The sequence below is a fragment of the Tupaia chinensis genome, unplaced genomic scaffold, assembly GCF_000334495.1.
Source record: "Tupaia chinensis unplaced genomic scaffold, TupChi_1.0 Scaffold000146_1, whole genome shotgun sequence".
Lineage (NCBI taxonomy): Eukaryota > Metazoa > Chordata > Mammalia > Scandentia > Tupaiidae > Tupaia > Tupaia belangeri.
Window position 1 is genome coordinate 4,847,203 of NW_006159616.1, and position 22,806 is coordinate 4,870,008.

Here is a 22,806-nt window from a genome sequence, read left to right on the forward strand (position 1 = left end):
CGTGTAGGGTATCTCCTGAGGTACCCCGTGTGGGAGTGGGTTCTGTGGTACCCCGTGTAGGAGTCCAGTAGGGCCTACCTACCACACTGTTCTGTGGGCTCCTGAGAATACCTGCTGTCTCATTGGCATCTGTACGAGAGTGGTATTGTTTCGGCGTCACAACCAGGACCTCTGACAGTGCTTATCGCTTTGAGTCTTGGGACCCGTTGCTGAGGGGTGTTCAGACTCTCACTGACTGCAGTGTCCTCACTGTCTTACAGCTATACATCCAGGTGTTCCTGAAGAAGGATGACTCAGTGGGCTACCGGGCCTTGGTGCAGACGGAGGATCACCTGCTACTTTTCCTGCAGCAGCTGGGTAAGTAGGCCGCATTCACCCCAGTGTTTCCTCTGGCCTTACTGGTATCATCGGGACTGTGGACAGCCCTTTTGGAAAAGGGTCAAGTGAAATGTAGTCTACAATTTTTTTCAGATCCTTATTTTGCCTGCTTTTGAATAATTCCTTAGCAGTCTAGAGTGGGATATAGAACTTTCCTCACCTGACCTACTGATTCCGGCCCCTTGCTTTGCTTTTTCTCTTTTTATGTGAGAGCCATAATGATCCCTAAGCCATCTAGAAGGGTCTCCAGAAAGCCAATTGGCTTTTGTGGTTTTCTGCAGCTGGGAAGGTGGTGTTGTGGAGCCGCGAGGAGTCCCTGGCAGAAGTGGTGTGCTTAGAGATGGTGGACCTCCCCCTGACTGGGGCACAGGCTGAACTGGAAGGAGAGTTTGGCAAGAAGGCAGGTATGAACCGAGGAGGTCAGGACAGCAGAGCTGCTGATGGGGCCCCTCTGGGGATGTGTCTGTTAGTTGGCCCACAAAAGACACCTGCATCCCTGACTCCGGGTCTAGCCAGATTGCCAGTCCATTCTAACTAGCCGTGACCAGCTTCTGGTGTGTCTGTGACCACATGGTTTATGTACTTTTCTGTGAGGATGAACTGACCTTCCAGGGCGGGGGAAGGTCTTCCCTTGTCATAATAATAACAACGATGTATGGTACCATGGTCTGAGCACTAAAACTTGTCAGGCTCCGTGCGAGGCAGTGTCCCACTGTCCCCAGAGCAGTATTACGTACGCCTGGAGAGACGTTGCTGGGATGAACTGTTGTGGAAATAGCCGAGCCCACTGGAGCTGGGGACGGTCCCAGCCCCAGGTTGAATTTGATTCACTGTACCCCGCTTCAGTGCTGCCTCCCACCTCTCCCCTCCACCCTTACCTAGCTCACCTCCAGGTGGATACTGAGGGCCCCCTCTGGGCCAGGCACCTTGCTAGGCATTGCACTTGTCCTTAAGCCAAGAATTAATTGGACTTTACTATTTATTTCCGCGGCCTGGATCCAGCGATTCAAGGTAAAACCTCCTTCTTGTTGCCTTCTTGCTCATTGGCTGCCCACTCGGCTGGCTTTCGGCTGATTACTTGTTTCCCCTGACTTGTGTATTGCAATGTGCCGCACACCATGCTCGTGGGACCTGCTGTGCTCTTGACTTGTTCTCTGTGCCCCTCACTTTTGTTCCTTGGACGAGAAGATAAACAGGTGCTCCTTGTTAGCACTTGCCAAGTACTGGGCACTGTTCTAGGTCTTGTATGTACATCACGTGATCTAACCCTTGCAGCAGTCGTACGGGTTACATGCCACAGATGAGCCGGAGGCCCAAAGGTTAGGTCTGTTTCCCAGGTCACGTGGTAGTAAGCAGTGGAACTGCGGTTTTAATCCATGCTACCTTGTGTCCAGTTGCTGGTGGAGATTTAAAGGGTGGTCTCACTGGTGGAGTCAGAGACAGAGTGAATGGTAATCGTGGGAGCGGGTCGCAGTGGGTCTGTTGGAGCAGGCTGAATGGTTGACAGTAGGAATGAGGCCAAGGGAGACGGACGTGCTGGTTCATGATACACATACATCTGCACCCTGCACCCCACACCCCTGTACCTCTTCTTGCTTCGTCATGGCACCCAGAGGCCGTTTTCTGGCCATCTTGGATGTGGGTGGTGGTGGAGATATTCACAGCACGGCTGCATCCTGCATGGCCAGTCCTGACCTCTTAGTTTCCTGTCACAATATTCCAGGCAGATGAAGTGACAGCCAGGTAAGGAGGTTTTGGAAAGCTCCTGCTTGGCCTTGCCTGAGTGTGAGGTGGTAGACATTAGACACAAGATGGCCCCTTGGGCTTGTGGCTGGGAGTGTGACTTGAGCACCCCACAGGAGAGGGAGAGATCTGTCCGTAGGAAAAGCGTGTCCTCCTTGCTGGACACCTGGTTTGATGTGGACTGCGCTGTCTTTACTTTGACACCAGATGGCCTGCTGGGGATGTTCCTGAAACGCCTCTCGTCTCAGCTCATCCTGCTGCAGGCGTGGACTTCCCACCTCTGGAAGATGTTTTATGATGCCCGGAAGCCCCGAAGTCAGATTAAGAATGAAATCAACATTGACACTCTGGCCAGAGATGAATTCAACCTACAGAAGATGATGGTGATGGTCACCGCCTCGGGCAAGGTGAGAGGCGGGTAAGCCCCAGGTACCGAACCTTCTGAAATTTGGGGCTGAAAACAAAAAACCTTTGGTAAGGCATAGCACGGTCCTGGCTTTCATGGACAGAATCAGCTCTTTGGTTCCTCTTTTTGGTAGTGAGCCAAGTATTTATCTTGCAGCTTTTTGGCATTGAGAGCAGCTCTGGCACCATCCTGTGGAAACAATATCTACCTAATGTGAAGCCAGACTCCTCCTTTAAACTGATGGTCCAGAGAACCACTGCTCACTTCCCGCACCCCCCGCAGTGCACCCTGCTGGTGAAGGACAAGGTGAGCCCATCCACCTCTTGCTTCGGCCAGATGAGGTCTGGGCTTTTCAGTGTTTTGCAACTTAAATTTCTCCTAGGTCCTTAGTTACAGGGGGATCCTTGGGGGTTAGAACTCTGTTCCTTCCAGTTGCATGCCTGGGTAGAGGGCCCATCCAGCATAACTGACTAGCAAGTGGGCATGACTTGCCCAGATGTATAGCAAGCTAGCCCTCTTCCTTTCAGAATAGAGGTTGGTGGCTGAGTGGCTGTTTTCTCTTCTCTATGAGGGAGAAGAAGATACAAAGGTGCTTATATTTTGCCTCTTACAACTGAATGGGTTTTGTGGATGATTTCTGGCATTATTAGAAAGGGGGTTTGGTGGGCAACTCTTCTGAAATGCCTGCCCTGGGCATGCTGAGTTGCTGCCTGACCTTTTCATTTGTTTTTTAGCATGTTCAGTTCCTGGTTAGGTTTGGAGCCAGAAAATAATTGACTTTCTTCCTTTTCACATTAGCCTAGGGGAACCATTGCCCTTCAGGCCAGACTTCGTTTTCTTTCTTTTCTTTTCTTTTTTTTTTTTTTTTTTTGTGAGGTTTTGCTTTTTTTTTTTTTTGAGAGGTTTTGCTATAGGGTACGTGGGCTCACCAGAAAGACAGAGAGACAACAGAAAGGGAGAAATCACCCCCCTGGGGGTATGGCCATACTGCAATCCCTTCTCCTCCATTCTCCTCTTGGGATCCTGGGCACACATGTACACACACCCAGTGTGAGTTTAAGCCACTGGGTCTGGGATTCGAACCACAGTTGACTACATGGGAGTCCAGCGACATAGCCATTATACTAATTTTCATTTTTTAAAAAAGATTTATTATTTTTTTAATTTGTTTTTATTTATTTTAATTTGACCAGAGAGAGACAGAGAAAGAAAGAAAGAGAGAAAGCAAGCCACCAGGTCTGGGATTTGAACCATGGTCAGCTATAAAGGAGTCCAGCACCTTAACCATTATGCCACCTGCCATCCCCCAGACTTCATTTTCTACAAAGAGGGCAAAGACTAGGGAATCCCTTGCAGTTGAGCTGAAGTCCCAGAGGATTTGCATTCTCTTCACGATGGTGGAGTCTGACAGTTTGCCCATTTCAGGAGACGGGAATGAGTTCCCTGTATGTCTTCAATCCTATTTTTGGGAAGTGGAGTCAGGTGGCTCCCCCAGTGCTGAGGCGGCCCATCTTGCAGTCCTTGCTCCTCCCAGTCATGGATCAAGACTACGCCAAGGTGCTGCTATTGATAGATGATGAATACAAGGTACTGCTTCATAAGAGGGCGTGGAGAACCCCCAGGTGGGGTCCGGAGTGGCATGGGCGGTCACAGTGACCAGAGGTAGTGTGTGTCTGCAGGTTCAGGTCTGGGCTCTAAGGTCATTCCCAAGATAGTTGCTGTTTCTGCCCTTGTGCAAACTAAGGTTCTTAAAAGAACTAAATTTAAGCCCTATATTGAGTTCCGTAGGTGCTGACTCTTTTAAGATTTGCTGTTTTATTCTTTTCTTTTTTGGGGGAGGGGTTTTTACTATAGGGTGCGTGCGCTCACCAGAAAGACAGAGAGAGACAGACAGACAAAAAGCAAGAAATCACCCCCCAGGGGGGATGGCCACGCCGCAATCCTTCTCCTTTTTCCTCTCGGGATCTTGGGCACGCACGCACACGAGCCCGATGTGAGTTTAAGCCACCGGGTCTGGGACTCGAATCACGGTCGACTACATGGGAGTTCAGTGACATAGCCATTACGCTAACTGCTGGTCCCTGCTGTTTTATTCTTAAGGTGCCTTTCGTGGGGAATTAGTCATGAGTCTTGGGAAATAGGGTTTAGGGATTCCTAACCCTTTCCTTTAACTCTGTGTGGGCTGTTCTCAAGGTCACAGCTTTCCCAGCCACGCGGAACGTCTTGCGACAGCTTCACGAGCTCGCACCTTCCATTTTCTTCTACTTGGTGGATTCAGAGCAGGGGCGGCTGTGCGGATACCGACTTCGGAAGGTAGGGAAGGGGCGCCATGGCAGGGCCATGTGTAGCGGGTGTTTCCTGGTTCATTGGCTACAAAGTGAATTATGCTACTCCTTTCCTTGTAAGCTGAGGTCGGTTTCACCCTGCTCTCGGAGACACAGTCGTCGTTCATATTTACTGGGCAGCTGGTGCCGGGCGGGCATGACTTCGGGGCTGCAGACAGAGCAGAGCACAACAGGTAGTCTTTCCTCAGGGAGCGTTTGTTCCACGTTCCTTTCCTCTAGCAGACAGAAGGGGTGTTTTGCTCCATTTTGGGAGGGTGAGGTAGGAAGGGGGGTTGAGTGATGAGATGTACTTTTATGTGAGGATAAGGTTAATGACTGACTTTCAATAGAATCTGTGTTTTGAATTTTCTTTCTAGAAATGGGATGATTTACTCTGATCCTGACATACTTAACCCAACTTTTTTTTTTTTTCTTTTAAGGTTTTTGCCATAGGGTGAGTGCGAGAGAGAGAGAGAGAGAGAGAGAGAGAGAGAGAGAGAGAAAGAGACACACAAAGAGAGGGAAAGTAAAAAAATCATCCCCCATTGGAGATGGCCACACTGCAGTCCCTTCTCCTCCATTTTCCTCCTGGGATTTGGGCATGCATGCACACATGCCTGATGTGTTTTTCAAGCCACCAGGTTTAGGACTTGAACTGGGGTTGACCATGTGGGAATCCAGGGCTGTACCCACTATGCATCCTACTGTCTCCAACCCAACTTTTTTTTTTTTTTTAAGTTTTTACTGTAGGATATGTGCACTCACCAGAGAGACAAGGAGAGAGAGGGAAAGTGAGAAAAGAATCCTTGTGGGGATGTCCATGGCATAATGCATAATCCTTTCTCCTCCAGTCTCCCCTCCAGATTTTAAGCCTGCATGCACACATGCCCAGCATGTTTTTCAAGCTGCTGTGTCCAGACTCAAATTCCTCAGTTGGCCATGTGGGATCCAGCCACCATAACCATCACACCACTGGCTGACCTGTTAATCCAGCTCTTATAAACTGTGTTACACTAGGGGCTGGCAGGTGGCCTGGTGGTTAAGGGCGCTGGACTCCCACATGGCCTACCGTGGTTCAAATCCCAGACCTGGTGGTTTGCTTTCTCACTTCCTCTCTCTCTTGCGGTCCTGCTCTGGACAAATTTAAATAAATAAATGAATAAAGTTAAATAAAAATAATTCCTATAAATAAAAAAATAAAGTGTTACACAGTGGTTCTGAAGTCCAGCTCTGAAGTTTGCAGGGGCTGGCCTTGCTAGCAGGGCTTTGTGAGCACTTTGTGATACTCATTAGCGTGCCTCCCAGCCTGTGCTCGAAGACCTTTTGAGATGGAATGTAGCATAGAGGTTAAAAGCGTGGAACCAGCTGCTCCAGCTTTATCAGCGTGTTTGACTCTGGGCTTCTGACATTCTGGTACTCTATTTCATGTCTGTGATATAAGGTGATATTAGTGCCGACTTTCTAAGGTTACTGTGAGGACTTGCTGAGTTAGTGCGTGTAAAGCACAGGAAACAGTGCCTGGCACATGGTAAATACCGTCCAAGTTGGAGCTGTTGTTTTGAAAATACAATGCCCTTTCTTGATATTTTGGTAACAGCTTTTTAGCATAAATACTGTAAGACAGTTGTCTAGAGGGGCAGAAAGGTGGTGTGGTGGTTAAGGGCGCTGGACACCCACATGGCTGACTGTGGTTCAAGTCCCACATGGCCGATTGTGATTCGAGTCCTGGACCTGGAGATTTGCTTTTTCACTGTCCCCCTGCCCCGTGGCTCTCTGGAACTATTAAAATAATAATAATAATAATAAAGTTTAATAAGATAATTCTTAAAAAATATAAATTGCCTGGAAAACACATTCTTGGGCTTGTTTTTTTTTTTTTTTTTTTGGAGAGTTTTTCGCTACAGGGCGCGTGTGCTCGCCAGACAGACAGAGAGAGACATAGAGACAGAAAGCGAGAAAGCACCCCCCAGGGGGGATGGTCACGCCACAGTCCCTTCTCCTCCATTCTCCTCTCGGGATCTTGGGCACGCACGCACACGTGCCCGGCATGAGTTTTAAGCCACCGGGTCTGGGACGTGAACCACGGTCGACTACGTGGGAGTCTAGCGACATAGCTATTATGCTAACTGCTGGTTCCCTAGGGTTGGTTTGTTTTTGAATAAAGTCTGCCAGAGGTGTGTGCACTCACCTAAGAGAGACAGAGAGGGAGAGGGAAAGGGAGAAAACACCGTCATGGGAGATGGTCACATAGTAATCCCTTCTCCATTTTCCCCACCTTCCAGGATTTGGGGCACAAATACACACATATGTCTAACATGCCCTCAGCATGCTTTTCAAACTGCAGGGTCAGGCTTTTTTTTTTTTTAAGAGGTTTTTGCTATCGGGTGTGTGTGCTCGCCAGAAAGACAGAGAGACAGAAAGTGAGAAGAGAGAGACAGAGTGACAGAAAGCGAGAAATCACTCCCCCAGGGGGATGGTCACACCGCAATCCCTTCTCCTCCATTCTCCTCTCGGGATCTGGGCATGCACGCACATGCACCCGGTGTGAGTTTAAGCCACTGGGTCGGTCTGGGACTTGAACTGCAGTCGACTACATGGGTGTTCAGCGACATAGCCATTACGACAATTGCTGGTCCCATTATTTTGTAATTTGACCAGAGAGAGACAGAAAGAAAGAGGGACAGAGAGAAAGCAAGCTGCCAGGTTTGGGACTCGAATCCAGTGCCTTTAATCACCATGCTACCTGCTGGCCCCTGCTATTCAGTGAGAGAGACAGCTAGAAAGGGGCCCTGGGTCCTGATGTCACACAGTCTGTCCCTAGCCCCAGTCTCAGATTATGGGTAGGTGCTTGCTCTTCTCCAGAGAGGTCTCAGGACATGAACCTAGGACATTCCCATGGGGGTCAGCCTTTCAGGGTATTGCAAAGCAGTTTATTGCTGTGCCACCGTCTAACTCCCTTACTTGTTACTAATATAAACTTTATTTAAAAAAAAAAAGTAGAGCTGACTCCATGGCCTGCTGGCCATGTAGCGGATCCTACATGGCCAGCTGCGTGGTTCATGGCCAGGGCCCAGCAGCTTGAGAAACATGTTGGGCACATGTGTGCACAGGCCCAGAATCCTGAAAGGAGAGTGATGGAGGAGAAGGGATTGCAGAGCGACCATTCCCCATGGGAGGGTGCTTCTCCTCTTCCTCTCTGTCTCCCTCCGGTGAGCATGTGCATTCTCTGGCAGAAACCTAAATGTTGGTAAGAGGTGAGAATATTCGCATCATGAACGGCCTGTGATACAGAAGTATACACGCAGAACGCGGACAGGCCCTCGCAGCCCCATTTCCAGTTCTCTCCCAGGTGGAAGGCCTGGCGGCAGTGCGCTGTCCCTCTGCCTGCTGTCCCTTCTGTGCCCTTACAATGCTCTTATCTGTACCACACACATGTGTGTCTCATACTTTTTTTTTTTTTTTACTTTGGCCATTGGGCCTGTGTGCTCACTGCTCACCAGAGAGAGACACAGAGACACAGAGAGAGGGCAAGTAAAAAATTGCCCTTCTTGGGCATGGCTATTCCATAATCCTGTCTTCTCTATTCTCCTCTCAGGTTTTGGGCACACATGCACCCCTGCCTGGCATGATTTTCAAGCCGCTGGGTCCGGGACCTGAATTGAAGTTGGCCATGTGGGGGTCCAGTGCCTTAATCACTGTGCCAAATGCTGGACCTTCTCATACATGTTTTTTCATGGGGTGTGCTCACATCACAGCCCCTTCTGCTTCATTTCTCTATTCTGTCAAGATTTGGGGCACATGTGCATATGCGCCTGCTGTTTTTCAGGTTGCCTGGATCAGTATTCAAACTGAGGGCAGCGGTGTGGAACGTAGCCCCTTAACCACTAGTTATGAGGCTGGTTCTCATGATCGCTTTCTGTTTTGTTTCGTTTTATAAAGAGATTTTTGTTGTAGGGCACACGTGTTTGCCAGAGAGATAGACAGAGATGGAGAGACAGAAAGTGGGAAGTCACCCCCCCAGGGACAATGGCCACGCTGTAATTGCTTTTCCTTTCAGGATTTTGGGCATGTATGCACATGTGCTCAAAGTGAGTTTTAAGCCACCAGGTCTGGGACTCAAACTGTGGTCCACTATGTGGGAGTCCAGCAACATAACCATTACACCGTCTGCTGATCCCATCATAATTGCTGTTTTTTTCATAATTCCTTTTTTATTCAGATGGAATTGACCTATATTTATTATTATGGAGTTTGCTTTTTTCATTCAGTGTGTTTACTACCTTACTATTTTGTTTATAAACCCCCCCCTTTCTTTTTTAAAGTACAGTATCGAGGGGAGTGCAAAACTGTGAGGTTATGGCTCAGTGGCCCTTTACAAAAGACCTACACTTTGTATATGGCAGAGATCAGAGAGCCGAGCAGCACCAGCAGCCAGAGGCTGTGTCGCTTTCTAGTCACTAAACCCCACCGTGCCAAGAATTCCGTGTAATTCCGCAGTAGGGATGTACAATAACGTGTTTACCTGTGAGTGTTTATTCGTAGCTTTCCTGTGACTGACAAACCAGCAGGCAAGTTTTCAAGGTCCCTGTTAGTGTACTACTGCACTGCTGGTCCCAGGATATAAGGGTTTTAGATTATAGTAGTAAGTGGTAAATTATCTTTTGATGTTTCCTACTCAGCTATGTAATGGGGTACAATCAAGTATTCCTCTCCTTTTTTTACTGGCTTTAATATCGCTTTTTTTTTTGGAGAGGTTTTCACTATAGGGCGCGTGTGCTCGCCAGAAAGACGGAGAGAGACATAGAGACAGAAAGCGAGAAATCACCCCCCAGGGGGGATGGTCACCCCACAATCCCTTCTCCTCCATTCCCCTTTCGGGATCTTGGGCACACAGGCACACACGCCTACGCGCCCGGCGTGAGTTTTAAGCCACTGGGTCTGGGGTGAGAACCGCGGTCGACTATGTGGGAGTCCAGCGACATAGCCATTACGCTGACTGCTGGTTCCCTGGCTTTAATATCTCTTAAACTGAGAGTTTTCTAAGTTCTTCCTGGCTAGCCGGTTGTCTGGTGGTTAAAGTGGCTGGATTCCACATGACTGACTATGTGGTTTGAGTCCGGGACTCACCAGCTTGAGAAACACAGTGAGCGTATGTGTGTGCATGCTCAAAATCACAAGAGGAGGGGGAGATGGAGGAGAAGGGATTGTGGCATGACTGTGCCCCATGGGGGGAGCTTTCTTTTCTCCTTCTCTTTCTGTCTCCCTGGTGAGTGTGTGTACCCTTAAGCAAAATGAAATAAAAAGGAGACTTCTTCATAAACAAGATGTTTGTTGCTATTTTTCTAGGCATTCTGGTCTCTGTTCCTTTCTGCATAATAACCTCACATAGTGGCAGGATGTGTGGAGCGACAGCTGTCGCAGGCCCGTGTACCCTCCTGATACACACTTCTGCTCGTGTCCTAGGACCTCACCACTGAGCTGAGTTGGGAGCTGACCATCCCCCCGGAAGTACAGCGGATCGTCGAGGTGAAGGGGAAGCGGAGCAATGAGCACGTCCATTCCCAGGGCCGCGTGATGGGGGACCGCAGCGTCCTCTACAAGGTATAGTTGAACGTAGAGCCGGGAAGGCAGGTTTAGGGGTCTGGCCCTAGGATTGGCAGACATGTGACCTTGAGAGTCATTTAATCTCTTCCAGCGTCAATTTGCCGTCTGTGGGAGGGGCGTGGTGCCTGCTCCCGTGTCGTGGTGACGACTGCCTGCGTGTGGCAGCTAACCAGGAGACGTGCCTTTGTTACCGTTAGTGGTGCTGTCGTAGCAGTGAAATGACAGGTTAAACCTTGGTGGGCCCATCAGAAACTCCAGCTCTGCGATCCAACACTAGGTTATGGTAAAGGGACTTTCCCGTAAGACAGAGGTGGCTAGTGGCTGTGACACTGTCTTCTGAGAGAATGGGATCCCGGTAGTGATGAGCAGAGACTGAGGGGGAGGGGTCTCAGCGACACCACGGAAGTCGACGAGCATGAGGCAGCACGGCAGAGCACGAGCCTCGAGTTAGACGTGGGGTTCAGGCTTGGCTCTGCGGTGTTCATTGTGGGTCGTTTCCAGGCTGCCTGAACTTCCATTTCTACCAACATAACGAGGTTATAGCACTGACACATGATGTTGATTTGAAGGTTAGCGACAACTTGTGAGATGATTAGAACAGCCTGCCACATAGTTTACGCTATTCTTAGTGCTGCTGACTTGAATTTTTATTGATGAACCCCTTTCATGTAGGAGCAGTCTTAACTTCTTCAGAAGGACCAAAATAATAAAAATCGCGACGTGTGTTTGACTTATACTAGAAAAAATGTAATTGCATTATATTATAAAATTACTGTTTTGTAATTTTTACCAAGGTAAAATTCTCTAGAATAGCTTGTATTTTCATTTGTTGAAAAAGAATAGTAGCTAGTAGCATGGATTTTTGGAGTTAGCAGATGGAGTAGCAGTTACATCGCTGGACTCCCACATAGCCAAACATGGTTCGAGTCCCAGACTTGGTGTCACGAAACTCACGCCGGGCACATGCAAGGCATGTGTGTGTACATGCCCAAGATCCTGGGAGGAGAAGGGATTGCAGCATGGCCATCCCTCCTTGGGAGCTGCTTTCTCACTTTCCCTCTCATTTACCACCCCACCCCCTCCCCCAACCCCTGCATGCATACACACCCTGAGGCAAAAGCCTGTTTAAAAAAAAAGAATAAAAAGGAAGTGGGGATTTTTGGATTCATATTCACTATGCACAGTTTTAAGGGTTTGCAAAAAATGAACTTTTATTTTGGTGTAGTTCCTGATTTACAGAAGAGCTGCAAAAATAGTTCACAGGGAGTCCTTACCCTCTAGTCAAGTGTCCCCTAATGTTCATGCGACGTTTCTGATGACATTGGTACTTGATTGCCAACTCTACATCGACTTGGGTGTCACCAGTTTTTTCACTGATGTCATTTTTCTGTTCGAAGACCTCACGTTACTTTTAGCTGTCAGGTTTCTTCGTGTCCTCTGATCTGTAACGGTGCTCATTCTTTCCTTGGTTTTCATGATCTTGATAGTGTTGAGAAATACTTGTTAGGTGTTTTGCAGAATGTCTCTCAACTTTGGTTTGTCTGATGTCTTTCTTGTGGTTAGACCATGGTTACCGGTTTTTGGAAGGACTGCTACAGAGACGAAGCTGCAGGTGTTTTTGGAGCTCTAGCTGGATGCTAGGTGCTCTTTTCAGGCACTAGAATAATGTCGGTGAGCAAAATAGACATTTTACTGTCCTCGTGAAGCTTTCATTCATGCTGAGAGAGAGGCCAGTAATTAGCATAAATAGGCTAATGATCTACTATAGTGAAAAGTGACCAATTCTGTAAAGAGAGACAAAACCAGAAAGAGGGAGCGAGGCATGGGACTAAGAAGACACTTTATTTTTAAAAAATGATTTTATTTATTATTATTACTGTTTTCAGGTTTGCTAAAGGTCATGTGTGTTCACCAGAGAGAGAGACAGGGAAAGTGAGAGAGCAAGCCATCAGGTCTGGGAGTAGAACTGTGGTCAGCCACATGGGAGTCCGTCGCCTTAACCACCACACCACCTGCTGGCCCTGAGAAGACACTTTAAATAGGGTGTCTAAGGAGGGTCTCATTGAGCAGGCGGCACTGCACTTAGAGTGAGAAAGTGAGTCAGTCATGTAGATTATCTGGGAGAAGAGCCTTCTGGATAGAAAACCAGAGGTCACCTGTGTTTGAGGAATAGCACAGAGGACTGTGTGGCTAGAGCAGGCTGAGTGAGGAGGAGCGTTGGGGCTGCTGAGGTCAGGCTGAAGGGACAGATCACAGGTCATCCGTTTGGCCTTCACTGGCGTGAGAGGATTAGCCACGGCAAAGTTTTGAGCAAAGAAGTGACACAGTGACTGAAATGTACCAGGCTCATTCGGGCCCAGACTGCAGAGGGGCAAGGAAGACAGTAGGAAGACCAGGGAAGCTATTGCAGTGACCCCGGCAAGATGGCGGCAGCTCAGTCTAGGCTGGCAGGTGGGAAGAGAGCAGATTCTGGCTGTTTTTGAAAGTAGAGCAAAAAAGCAGATGTTGATGATGGGAGAGAGAGACAGAGAGACAGAGAGACAGAGACAGACTATGGAGAACAGAGTCGAGGATGACTCAGAGGTCCTGGGTCTGAGACGTTAAAGCATGGAGTTGTCTTTGCCTTAGGTGGGGAGGACTGAGAGAGGAGTAGGCCTTAGGCGGGGGTAGAAGAGTTCTGTTTGGGGCGTGTTACGTCACAGACGAGATATCTAAGAAGAGGCACTGAGATGGCAGCTTGTTAGCACAGCCCGGAGTTCAGGGAGAGTGTGGCTTGGACACATACATGTGTGCACTGCCAGCACCCTCAAATGGTCTTACGCCATGAGATTGAGATCACCACAGTGTCTAGTGTAGGTAAAGATGCCCAGGGCTTGGCTTCTCCATGCAGGTGCCAGTGGGACGGTTCTGGAGCTGAGGCTGTGTGGGAGGCCTGGGTTTAGTCTGGCCCAACCTAAACAGGGTGGGTGCAGTGGTGTGTCCTGTGGCCCCAGCTGTGAGGCTGGGCCAGGAGGGTGACAATGTGGTGCGACCTCTTCAAAAATTACCCCTTTATTTTCTGTGTGTGCGCTCTCTCATTAAAATAAAAAACAAAACAGGGACAGCAGATGGTGTAATTGTTGCATCACTGGACTCCCATGTAGTTGACTGTGGTTTGAGTCCTGGACCTGGTGGCTTAAAACTCACACGTGGTGCGTGTATCCCGAGAGAATGGAAGAGAAGGTTTTGTGGCGTGGTCATCCCCTCTGGGGAGTGATTTCTCGCTTTCTGTCTCTCTATCTCTCCGGCAAGTGGATGCGCCCTATAGCAAAAATCGCTCTCAAAAAACAAAACAAAAACCCAAAAAACCCAAGGTCTGAGCACTCCCTGGTGTGGAGATCGAGGAGATGCAGAGGAACCCTCAAAGACACTGAGGAGGAGGCAGCAGGAAGGGAAGAACCAGGAATAGTGTTCTGGAAGCCAGGGGGAGAGAGTTTCAAGACAGAGTGATCCCCTGGGTATGGTACTAGTAGGTCAAGTAAGATGAGGACTGAAACTCATCCACCCGATTTCGTGATAGGGAGGGTGCTGGAGACCTTGACAAGAGTAAACCTTTCGGGAGAGAAAAGGTCCCTCCTTCGCTCAGTGAGTGGCCAGGCCTGGATTTTGTCTTTGCTACCTCTGTGACTTGGGGAGTTGGCTTAACTCCTTTAAGATATCCCTCATTGTTATTATCCATAATAATGATAATAGCTGCTTTGCTAGGTTGTTTGAGGGTTGGAGGGGAATCAGGGTATGCAGCACAGCCCCGGTGTCTGGTGAACGGCGAACAAGTGCAGTGATGAGAAGCTCTGGGAGGAAGCTCTTCTAACCGGAATCCCATCCCTCTGCCAGGCCAGAGGGCTCCAGGCTGGCCTCCTGGCACGGGGTTCACAGTGGAGTGGCATGTGTGAGGTGTCATCATGGCTCTGAAGGAGCTTTTCTCCCTCTCTGCTCAGAGCCTGAACCCCAACCTGCTGGCGGTGGTGACAGAGAGCGCGGACACACACCACGAGCGCACCTTTATCGGGATCTTCCTCATAGACGGTGTCACTGGGCGCATCGTCCACTCCTCCGTGCAGAAGAAAGCCAAGGGCCCCGTCCATATCGTGCACTCCGAGAACTGGGTGGTGGTAAGGTCACTCCCGGGGGCGCGAGGTAGCTCCTGAGGGCTCCCTGCATCATAAACCTTTCCAGAAACCCTGGGGGGAAGGGAGCCGTGTTTTCCTTGGATCCTAGCCTGCCGGATGGCAGCACAGGGTCCTGGTTAGGGGCCGGGCTCAGGATCATCCTGCCTTGGTCCGACCCACCTCTCCTGTTTTTGACTATACAGCAGTAAATTAGTTATGTCAGTTCCGGGGGGCATCATTAGAGAGCAGAGTAACAGTAGCCCTCCAGTCCAGCCTGGAATAATGGCTGACACCCAGTAAACACTCATGGTTTAGCAGCTATTATTACGGCTTCTTCTAAGAATCTTGAGAGTTCCTTTTACTGGGGTGAACATTGGATAGCCGTGACAGACTACCTGGAAAGCCAGTAAACAGCATGGAAGAAAACTGGAGTCGTAGGTGGGTTCTTTCCTTACTAGCTCGGTGGCTGATTTGAAGGCGCCTTCCAGCGTGATTCCCCATCCCACCTGAGCCAGCAGCCAACCCCTGAGCGGCCTCCTCCTGCCTCCACAGTACCAGTACTGGAACACCAAGGCGCGGCGCAATGAGTTCACTGCACTGGAGCTGTACGAGGGGACCGAGCAGTACAACGCCACTGCCTTCAGCTCTCTGGATCGTCCGCAGCTGCCCCAGGTGCTCCAGCAGTCCTACATCTTCCCCTCCTCCATCAGTGCCATGGAGGCCACCATCACGGAGCGGGGCATCACCAGCCGGCACCTGCTGAGTGAGTGTCGGGGGGCGGCCTCTGGGTGACGGGGACAGAGCAGGAGCAGGAAGCATGCTGCTGGCCGCCCTGTGTGACCACCTGGAAGGGAAGGCTGGTGAAGGCTGGATTCCAGGGTTCCTTAGTTTTGCCACCCACAAAGATGACCACTTCTCTCTTAGTCCTCTCAGTTTTTTTTTTTTTTTAATTTGCTAAAGAGCATGTGTGTGCACCAGAGAGAGACAGAGAGAAAGGGAAAAAGCACCTCCCAGTGCGGCGTGGTCACACTGCAATCCCTTCTTCATTTTTGCCTCCTGTCAGGACTGTGGGCACATGTACCTGGCATGTTTCCCAAGCTCCTGGAGCTGGGATTCGAACTACTTTCTCAGCCATGTGGGAAACAGCTCCCTTAACCACTAGGCCACAGGGCTGCTGCCACACCCACCCTACTTCTCCATTTCTGATAACCACTTTCCTTCTCGGCTTGATATTTTCACCTCACTTAGAAAATTGGTCCCTGATGTCATTCTGAGCATAGGCTGTGCTGACAGGCTGCAGAAACTGGCAGGGTTTAACAGCTCATCCTTGGGGCCGTTAGGTGGTGTGGTGGTTAAGGTGCTGGCCTCCCACATGGCCGACTGCGGTTCAAGTTCCAGACTTGGAGACTTGCTTTCTCACTTTCCCTCTCATTCTCTCTCTGGTGAACGCATGTGCCCTATAACAAACTTAAAATAATAATAATGACAATAATAAGTAAAATAAATAATTTTTAAAAATCCACCCTTCTGTAGCCTAAGTTCAGGACACAGTGATGTTTAACAGGTTCGCTTGGCTGGTTAATTTTGACCAAAATCGTTTGGGACAGTCAACACAGATGAGCACTTGGTAGTGCGACTTTCTTCTCCAACACGAGGAAGACAGCCCTCTCGGTGGTTTCCTGGCATTCCTCACCATTACCGAAACCACTGCTACCCAGTGCTGCCTGATCCTGCAGCCCGCCCCGCGGCCCCTGGACCAGCGTACATGGCGGCTCGTTTAGTGCCGAGGGGACTCACTTGGGCGAGGAGTTATTGGAGGTAGAGAGGGATGAAGAGGTCTAAGTGGCCTTCCATGCTCTTCTCTTTTATCCTCACCCAGATCTTGATTCTAGAACTTCATTCTGATGTTGCAGGATGGTATGTGAAGGAACGAGGGTCTTCAAAAGTGGGAACCTTCATTTGGACACATGCATATACATATTTTTAAATTATTTTAATTTAATTTTATTTATTCATTTGCTTTTAATTTGACCAGAGATAGAGAGAGAGAGAGAAGGAGAGAGAGAGAAACCAAGCCACCAGGTCTGGGACTCAAACCATGGTCGGCTATGTGGGAGTGTCCAGCGCCTTAACCAACCACCAAGCCACCTGCTGGTCCTCAACGGACCCATGCATATTATTGGATTATTCTTGTAGACTGTTTGAGGGAGCCTTATTGACCTCCTTTTTTATTTTAAACTCATTTTGTAACATTCTGTGATAATGAGACTTTTGTCACTGGCCCTCCTCTGGGACTGGATCATTATTAACGTTCAGTTCTTCCTGTGCAGTTGGGCTACCTTCTGGAGCAATTCTTTCCCTTCCTAAGGCCTTGCTGGATCCCCGCCGCCCAGAGATCCCAACAGAACAAAGCAGGTGAGACCCTTGTGGTCAGTGCTACATGCTCTGGCCTTAGGACCTTCCTCATCAGTTAAGTTTGGTCTTCAACCCGCTGTGCGCCCTCAGGCTTCGCCAGGGCTGGGGACGTGGCATGGAGCAGGTCCGACAGGAGGTCAGTCCGCGTCGAGCTTACAGTCTGGTGGGACCTAGTAAGTAAGAGCGACAAGAGAGAGCTTCTCTGTTAGGCACTCAGGAGTGCTGGGGGGAAAGTAAAATAGGGGTGGGCTGAGAAGGGTCTCTGGGACAAGATGTATGTGGGTGAAATTGAGATCAGATGTCCTGAGAAAGCGCCTCTTTTTTTTTTTTGGAGAGCTTTTTGCTATAGGGGGCATGTGCTCGCCAGACAGACAGAGACAGACAGAGAGATAGAAAGTGAGAAATCACCCCCCAGGGAGGATGGCCACGCCGCAATCCCTTCTCCCTTCTCCTCTCGGGATCTTGGGCGGGCACGCACATGTGTCCGGCGTGAGTTTTAAGCCACCGGGTCCGGGACGTGAACCGCAGTCGACTACGTGGGAGACCAGCGACATAACCATTACGCTAGCACAGGACCATAGGGCTGCACTGTGTGGGGACGCTAGAGCTGGGTCACTGTTAGGATCAGGTTTTGTATTTCCAGCCATCTCTGCATATTTTTTCTCCTCCATCCTGCATACTCCTCGTTTTGGGGCATGCAGATCTGGGGGTAGTGGAGGAAAGAGCAGATCTGTATTGGCATGAGAGGAGAGAAGTGTGGTGTGGAGGACCACATGAGAGGGGGTTAAAGTGGGAGAAGACTCGGAGAGCAGTCGGGATTTCAGAGGAGAGATGACTGAGAGGCGTTCTGGGACCGAGAGCAGGACTGGCCTGGTGCTGAGTGTGTGGGTTCTAAAATGGCCCTGACTGTCCTGCCCTGGTGTGAAGCGTCGGTCATGTGTTCTGTTTCTCTTCAGAGTAAGAACACAGTAGGAATCCAGATCTCTCTCACTCTTGCAGTCCTTCCTAACATTCAGCTGCTAGAATGTTAAATAAATAATGTAAATAGCCTTTGAAAGCGATTGGAAGCTACATACGTGACCTGGAAACCTTTCAGAACTCGGGAAGGGCACCAGATCAGTTCCCAGCCGTGTTCAGAGTGACTGTCTGGGCTGGTGTTTTGCAGAGAGGAGAACCTGATCCCGTACTCCCCAGATGTGCAAATACACGCCGAGCGATTCATCAACTATAACCAGACGGTGTCCCGGATGCGAGGCATCTACACAGCCCCCTCGGGCCTGGAGTCCACTTGCTTGGTAAGTAGAGTCCGTGGTCACGCTGTGACAGCTGCTCTGTTTCATCCTTGGGCAAACAGCTGAGTTTACGGTTCTGGTGGATCACTGGTTGCCTTCCTTCCAAAATTCTCCTAACTGCCTTCCAGGTCGTGGCCTATGGTTTGGACATTTACCAAACTCGAGTCTACCCGTCCAAACAGTTCGATGTCCTAAAGGATGACTACGACTACGTGTTAATCAGCAGTGTCCTCTTTGGCCTGGTTTTTGCCACCATGATCACTAAGAGACTGGCTCAGGTGAAACTCCTGAATCGTGCTTGGCGGTAAAGCCCTGAGTCCATGCCAGAGAAGAGAGCCGGAGGGGTGCAGCCAGCTGTGAAGCTACAGCTGCAGTTTGGCCATCGTGGAGTATGTGTGTTCAGTGCTCATCTCAGTTCAGAGTTGTGGGAACCCTCGGGTAGAAGTCCCAGAATCCACATGACGCAAAATCCCTCCGTGGATGGAGACAGCGCTCACTGTCTCAGCTGAGAACTTGAAGCACCCTGATGGACTTTTCCTCTGCGGTCCAAAGGACCTGCTGTTTCCTGTCTTTGCCATCCCTGAATGTTCTGTTATTTTTGTGAGACCATCAGCTGATTTTTCTTTTCTGTGAGGCCTGTGGAAATTGAATTGAATTTGTCTTCTTGGTTTCCCAGTTTTATCTGGGGATCCTTCTGACTCTTCCCTGCGTTCTGCTTTAGAGTTAGAAGGGAGCTCTTCTGGCCAATGCCACCTGGTAGGAGCAGTTGCTGTTTTACCCCAGGGAGAAATAGGATTATCATAGAGGAGGTCTGAGGACTGACCAGCCTCGTACCATTTCTCTCCAAATCATTTAGGGTCAAGGAAGCTATGTGTGGTGTCAAAATTGGTTGTCACTTAGCCTCTCGTTTCATGCTGTCACTCTAGTTTGATGCTCTCCTATATGAGATTGGGCCACCCAGTCTTTACTTCAGTTTCTTAAAAAGCCAAGTGCACCCTAATGTCTTGGTTTGTGGGTTATTTCCTGTGCTTTCTACCTGAGATACGTCAGAGCTTTTTAAAACTACTGAATGGTCTGAACCTCAGAGAGCTACTAAGGGGTCACTTGCCCATTCCACGACCTCATAGTCTCTCACTTCGCCCGCAGGCCACTCTAGTCACCTAGGAAAGGTGTTCTTAATTGAAGACCCCATTATTTATTTTTAGTTTTAGATAGTAAATTAACACATGCGTCATTATGGTTCTCTTTGAGTGAACAGATTTTAAAATTTTATTGTTTTAACCTTTGACACTGTTGGGTCGTCAGGAAAACCATGACATGTTTTTGCGTAGAAAAACATGGAAAAATATATCGTGACTTTTCAGAAACCTAATTTTAAAGTGGGGACAAAAAGGGTTGGGGTAAGAGACTGGCATTTGTGGATGTAGCATTACTGATGGGCCAGGTTGCTGGGTCTATGGAAGAAATAAACGTTTTCCCTTGTGGATTGGGAATGATGGAAATTTTCTTTGCTGAGAAGAATGGATGTACAGGGAGTGGACCATCTCTAGGTCTGACCTTCGTCCTCTATTGTGTGTTAGGAGATTACATGGAGACTACTTTTTCACTAGTGGAGAAAAGGCAGGGTAGAAACCAAGTGTATTTTAATAATGAAACCTGTCAGTTTAATTATTAAGAGTTGGTTTAAGTTATTTTTAAACAAAACTTGTCATCTTTCTGTGATCTTATTCTGATGGAGGATTACTGGCAGAGGAAACAAATAATAATTTTACTTTAATAATAAAATAGTCTGATTGATGTTGAGTGAATGAACGAACACCTAAGTAGATCCAAACAACCACGCACCTGTTCATCCTGATCCACAGAGTGTTCTTCTTTTTCTTTTCCAAGTGGCCTGAGAAGAGAGTAAGTTCTATCCTAGTTTTGGGAAAGGCTGACTAGAATCATATCTCCCGACCTGACTAGAATCATATCCCCACTCCCACCCCCCGCCGAGAGATTTTTGCTATAGGGTGCTTGCTCTCTCTGGAGAGACAGAGACAAGAGAGAGAAAGTGAGAAATCCCCCCAGGGGTGCAAACCTTTCTCTTCAGTACTCCTCCCCAGATCTTGGGCATGCATGCACATGCACCTGATGTGAGTTTCAAGCTGCCAGGTCTGGGACTCACACCATATTTGGCCATGTAGGATTCCAGTGCCTTAACCATCACACCACGTACTGGACCCTGGCTGGAATTTTTGACTGTCTTATACAAACATGTACAAGCTACCCTAGTGTCTTGGTTGGTGGGTTATTTCCTGTGCTTTTCACCTGAGATATGTCAGAGCTTTTTAAAACTACTGAATGGTCTGAACCTCAGAGAACATCCTAAATGGTTGTCTTCCTGCCTGTTGTGCTTAAATAGCCCAGTGAACCCACAAATTCTTGTTTTCCTTTACCTGTGTGCCAGAATCTGAAAGAACCAACCAAGGGGAGGGAAGTTATGTGCCCTTTTGTAAAATGCCCTCTGATATTTCTTTCCTTGTCTTTCTTTCTTTCTTTTTTTTTTTTTTTTAGAGATTTTTGCTATAGGGTGCATGAGCTCACTGGAGAGACAGAAATCATCCCCCAGGGGGGATGGCCATGCTGCAATCCCTTTTCTTCCATATCTTCTCGAGATTTTGGGCACAGACACACACACAGCAGGCGTGAATTTTAAGTTGCCGGGTCTGGGACTCGAACCACCGTTGGCTAGGTGGGAGTCCAGTGATATAGCCATTATGCTGTCTGCATGTCTCCCTCTGATACTTTCAGCTTTAATCATTACTGTGTTACTGAAAATCACCTCTAAGCAGGTACTTAATACTAATACCATAGTCAAATCTACATTTTTTGTTAGTTCTCAACCTTCTTTAATCTTTTTTTTTTTTTTTTTTTTTTGTTAAGTTTTGCTGTACGGCACATGTGCTCAACAGAGACAGCAAGAGGGAGAAATTACCTCCAGGGGAATGGCCTCCTCCTCCATTAGCTTCTTGGATTTGGGCACATATGTACACATGCCTGGTATGATTTTCAGGATGCTGGGTTCTGGACTCAAGCTGCAGTTGGCCGTAGTCGAGGGATCCATCCTCAAGCACCCTACCACCAGCTAGCCCTCAGCCTTGTTGATCTGACATCACCATTCAGTGTAGACTGGCTATGCTCAGCTTCTATCACTGGCTTCAGAGATGCGTTTCCTACTCTGTCGACTTCCTTGTCTTCCCCTTTTTCAGGGCATGTTCCTTGAGCCATCTCTTCTTTTGTCTTAATTAATTAGATTCACTTTGGGGCACTCCTACAATGTTTGCACTTAAAAAGCAATTCCTCAGTATTTTAGAGGCCATTATTTTTGTTAGTTCAATCAACTCACAAGATCTTCTGGTGTAAAATACTGCTAAATAGTACTTGTGTTGGGAATAATGGAAAATGGTTTGTAGCTTTTGTTGTCTATTTTTTTTTTTCTTTTTTTTTTTTTGGAGACATTTTTGCTATAGGGCACATGTGCTCACTGGAGAAACAGACAAGGCAAGAAATCACCCCCTAGGTGGGATGGCCATGCCACAATCATTCTCCGTTCTCCTTTCAGGATTTTGGGCATGTACATGCACACACCCAGCGTGAGTTTCAAGCCTCCGGTTCTGGGACTCCAATCATAGTTGGCCATGTGGGAGTCCAGCAACGTAACTATTATGCCATCTGTTGGTCCCATTGTGGTCATTTTCCTTCTTTTTTTTTTTAAGAGAGATTTTTCCTAGAGGATGTGTACACATGGGAGTAACAGAGACAGAAAGCAAGAAATCACCCCCGAGGGGAAATGGCCAGACTGCAGTTCATTCTCCTCTTGGGATTTTGAGCATGCACGTACACGTGCTCAGCATGAGTTTAAGTCGCTGGATCCGGGACTCAAACATGGTCGACTACATGGGGGTCCAGCAACGTAACCGTTTTGTCATTTGCTGGTCCCCCAATGAGAAAGCAAGCCATCAGGTCTGGGACTCGAACCATGGTTGACCATGTCGGAGTCCAATGCCTTAACCACTACACCACGTGCTGGCCCCCAGAAGTATAGTTACAACAAAAGGCTCAGGGTCGGTAAAAATCCTTTTTCTTTGAAGAGATTGGTGTAAACAGAAAGTATTATGCCTCACGACCCTCCTCTTAAAACTGTAGCTTACTGATTTAATGCCTCTTTTGGAAGAGGCTGAGCCCTGCTCTCTCCCCCACCCCCAGCACAGAGGGTGAACAGGCTCCTGTGTAGATGATACAGATTTATTTTCATAAACCAGGAGTGGCTCTAATAAATAGTTGGCCCTGCATTTTAATAACTTCCATAACCAGTTAGGGTCACACTTTATTTTTGAGAGAGAGATTTTTGCTGTAGGGCATGTGCTCTCGCCAGAGAAACAGAGAAAAAGAAAGTGAGAAATCACCCCCTGGGGGGGATGGCCATGCTGCAATCCCTTCTTCATTCTCCTCTC

The 22,806-nt window shown here is 48.5% G+C and overlaps 1 protein-coding gene across 1 annotated transcript in view; it reads left to right on the top strand.

Moving 5' to 3' along the window:
• Positions 1–19,794, top strand: part of EMC1 (ER membrane protein complex subunit 1) — a gene marked incomplete in the record, with an annotated part of 35,793 nt that extends 15,999 nt beyond the window's left edge. Inside the window, 13 exon segments of the mRNA XM_027770606.1 lie at positions 261–357; positions 660–782; positions 1,381–1,389; positions 2,329–2,528; positions 2,684–2,833; positions 3,953–4,114; positions 4,721–4,840; positions 10,315–10,452; positions 14,433–14,606; positions 15,156–15,366; positions 16,934–17,018; positions 18,184–18,313; positions 18,439–19,794. Coding sequence (XP_027626407.1) covers positions 261–357; positions 660–782; positions 1,381–1,389; positions 2,329–2,528; positions 2,684–2,833; positions 3,953–4,114; positions 4,721–4,840; positions 10,315–10,452; positions 14,433–14,606; positions 15,156–15,366; positions 16,934–17,018; positions 18,184–18,313; positions 18,439–18,618 — 1,779 coding nt within the window.
• Positions 19,795–22,806: the final 3,012 nt, after the last annotated feature.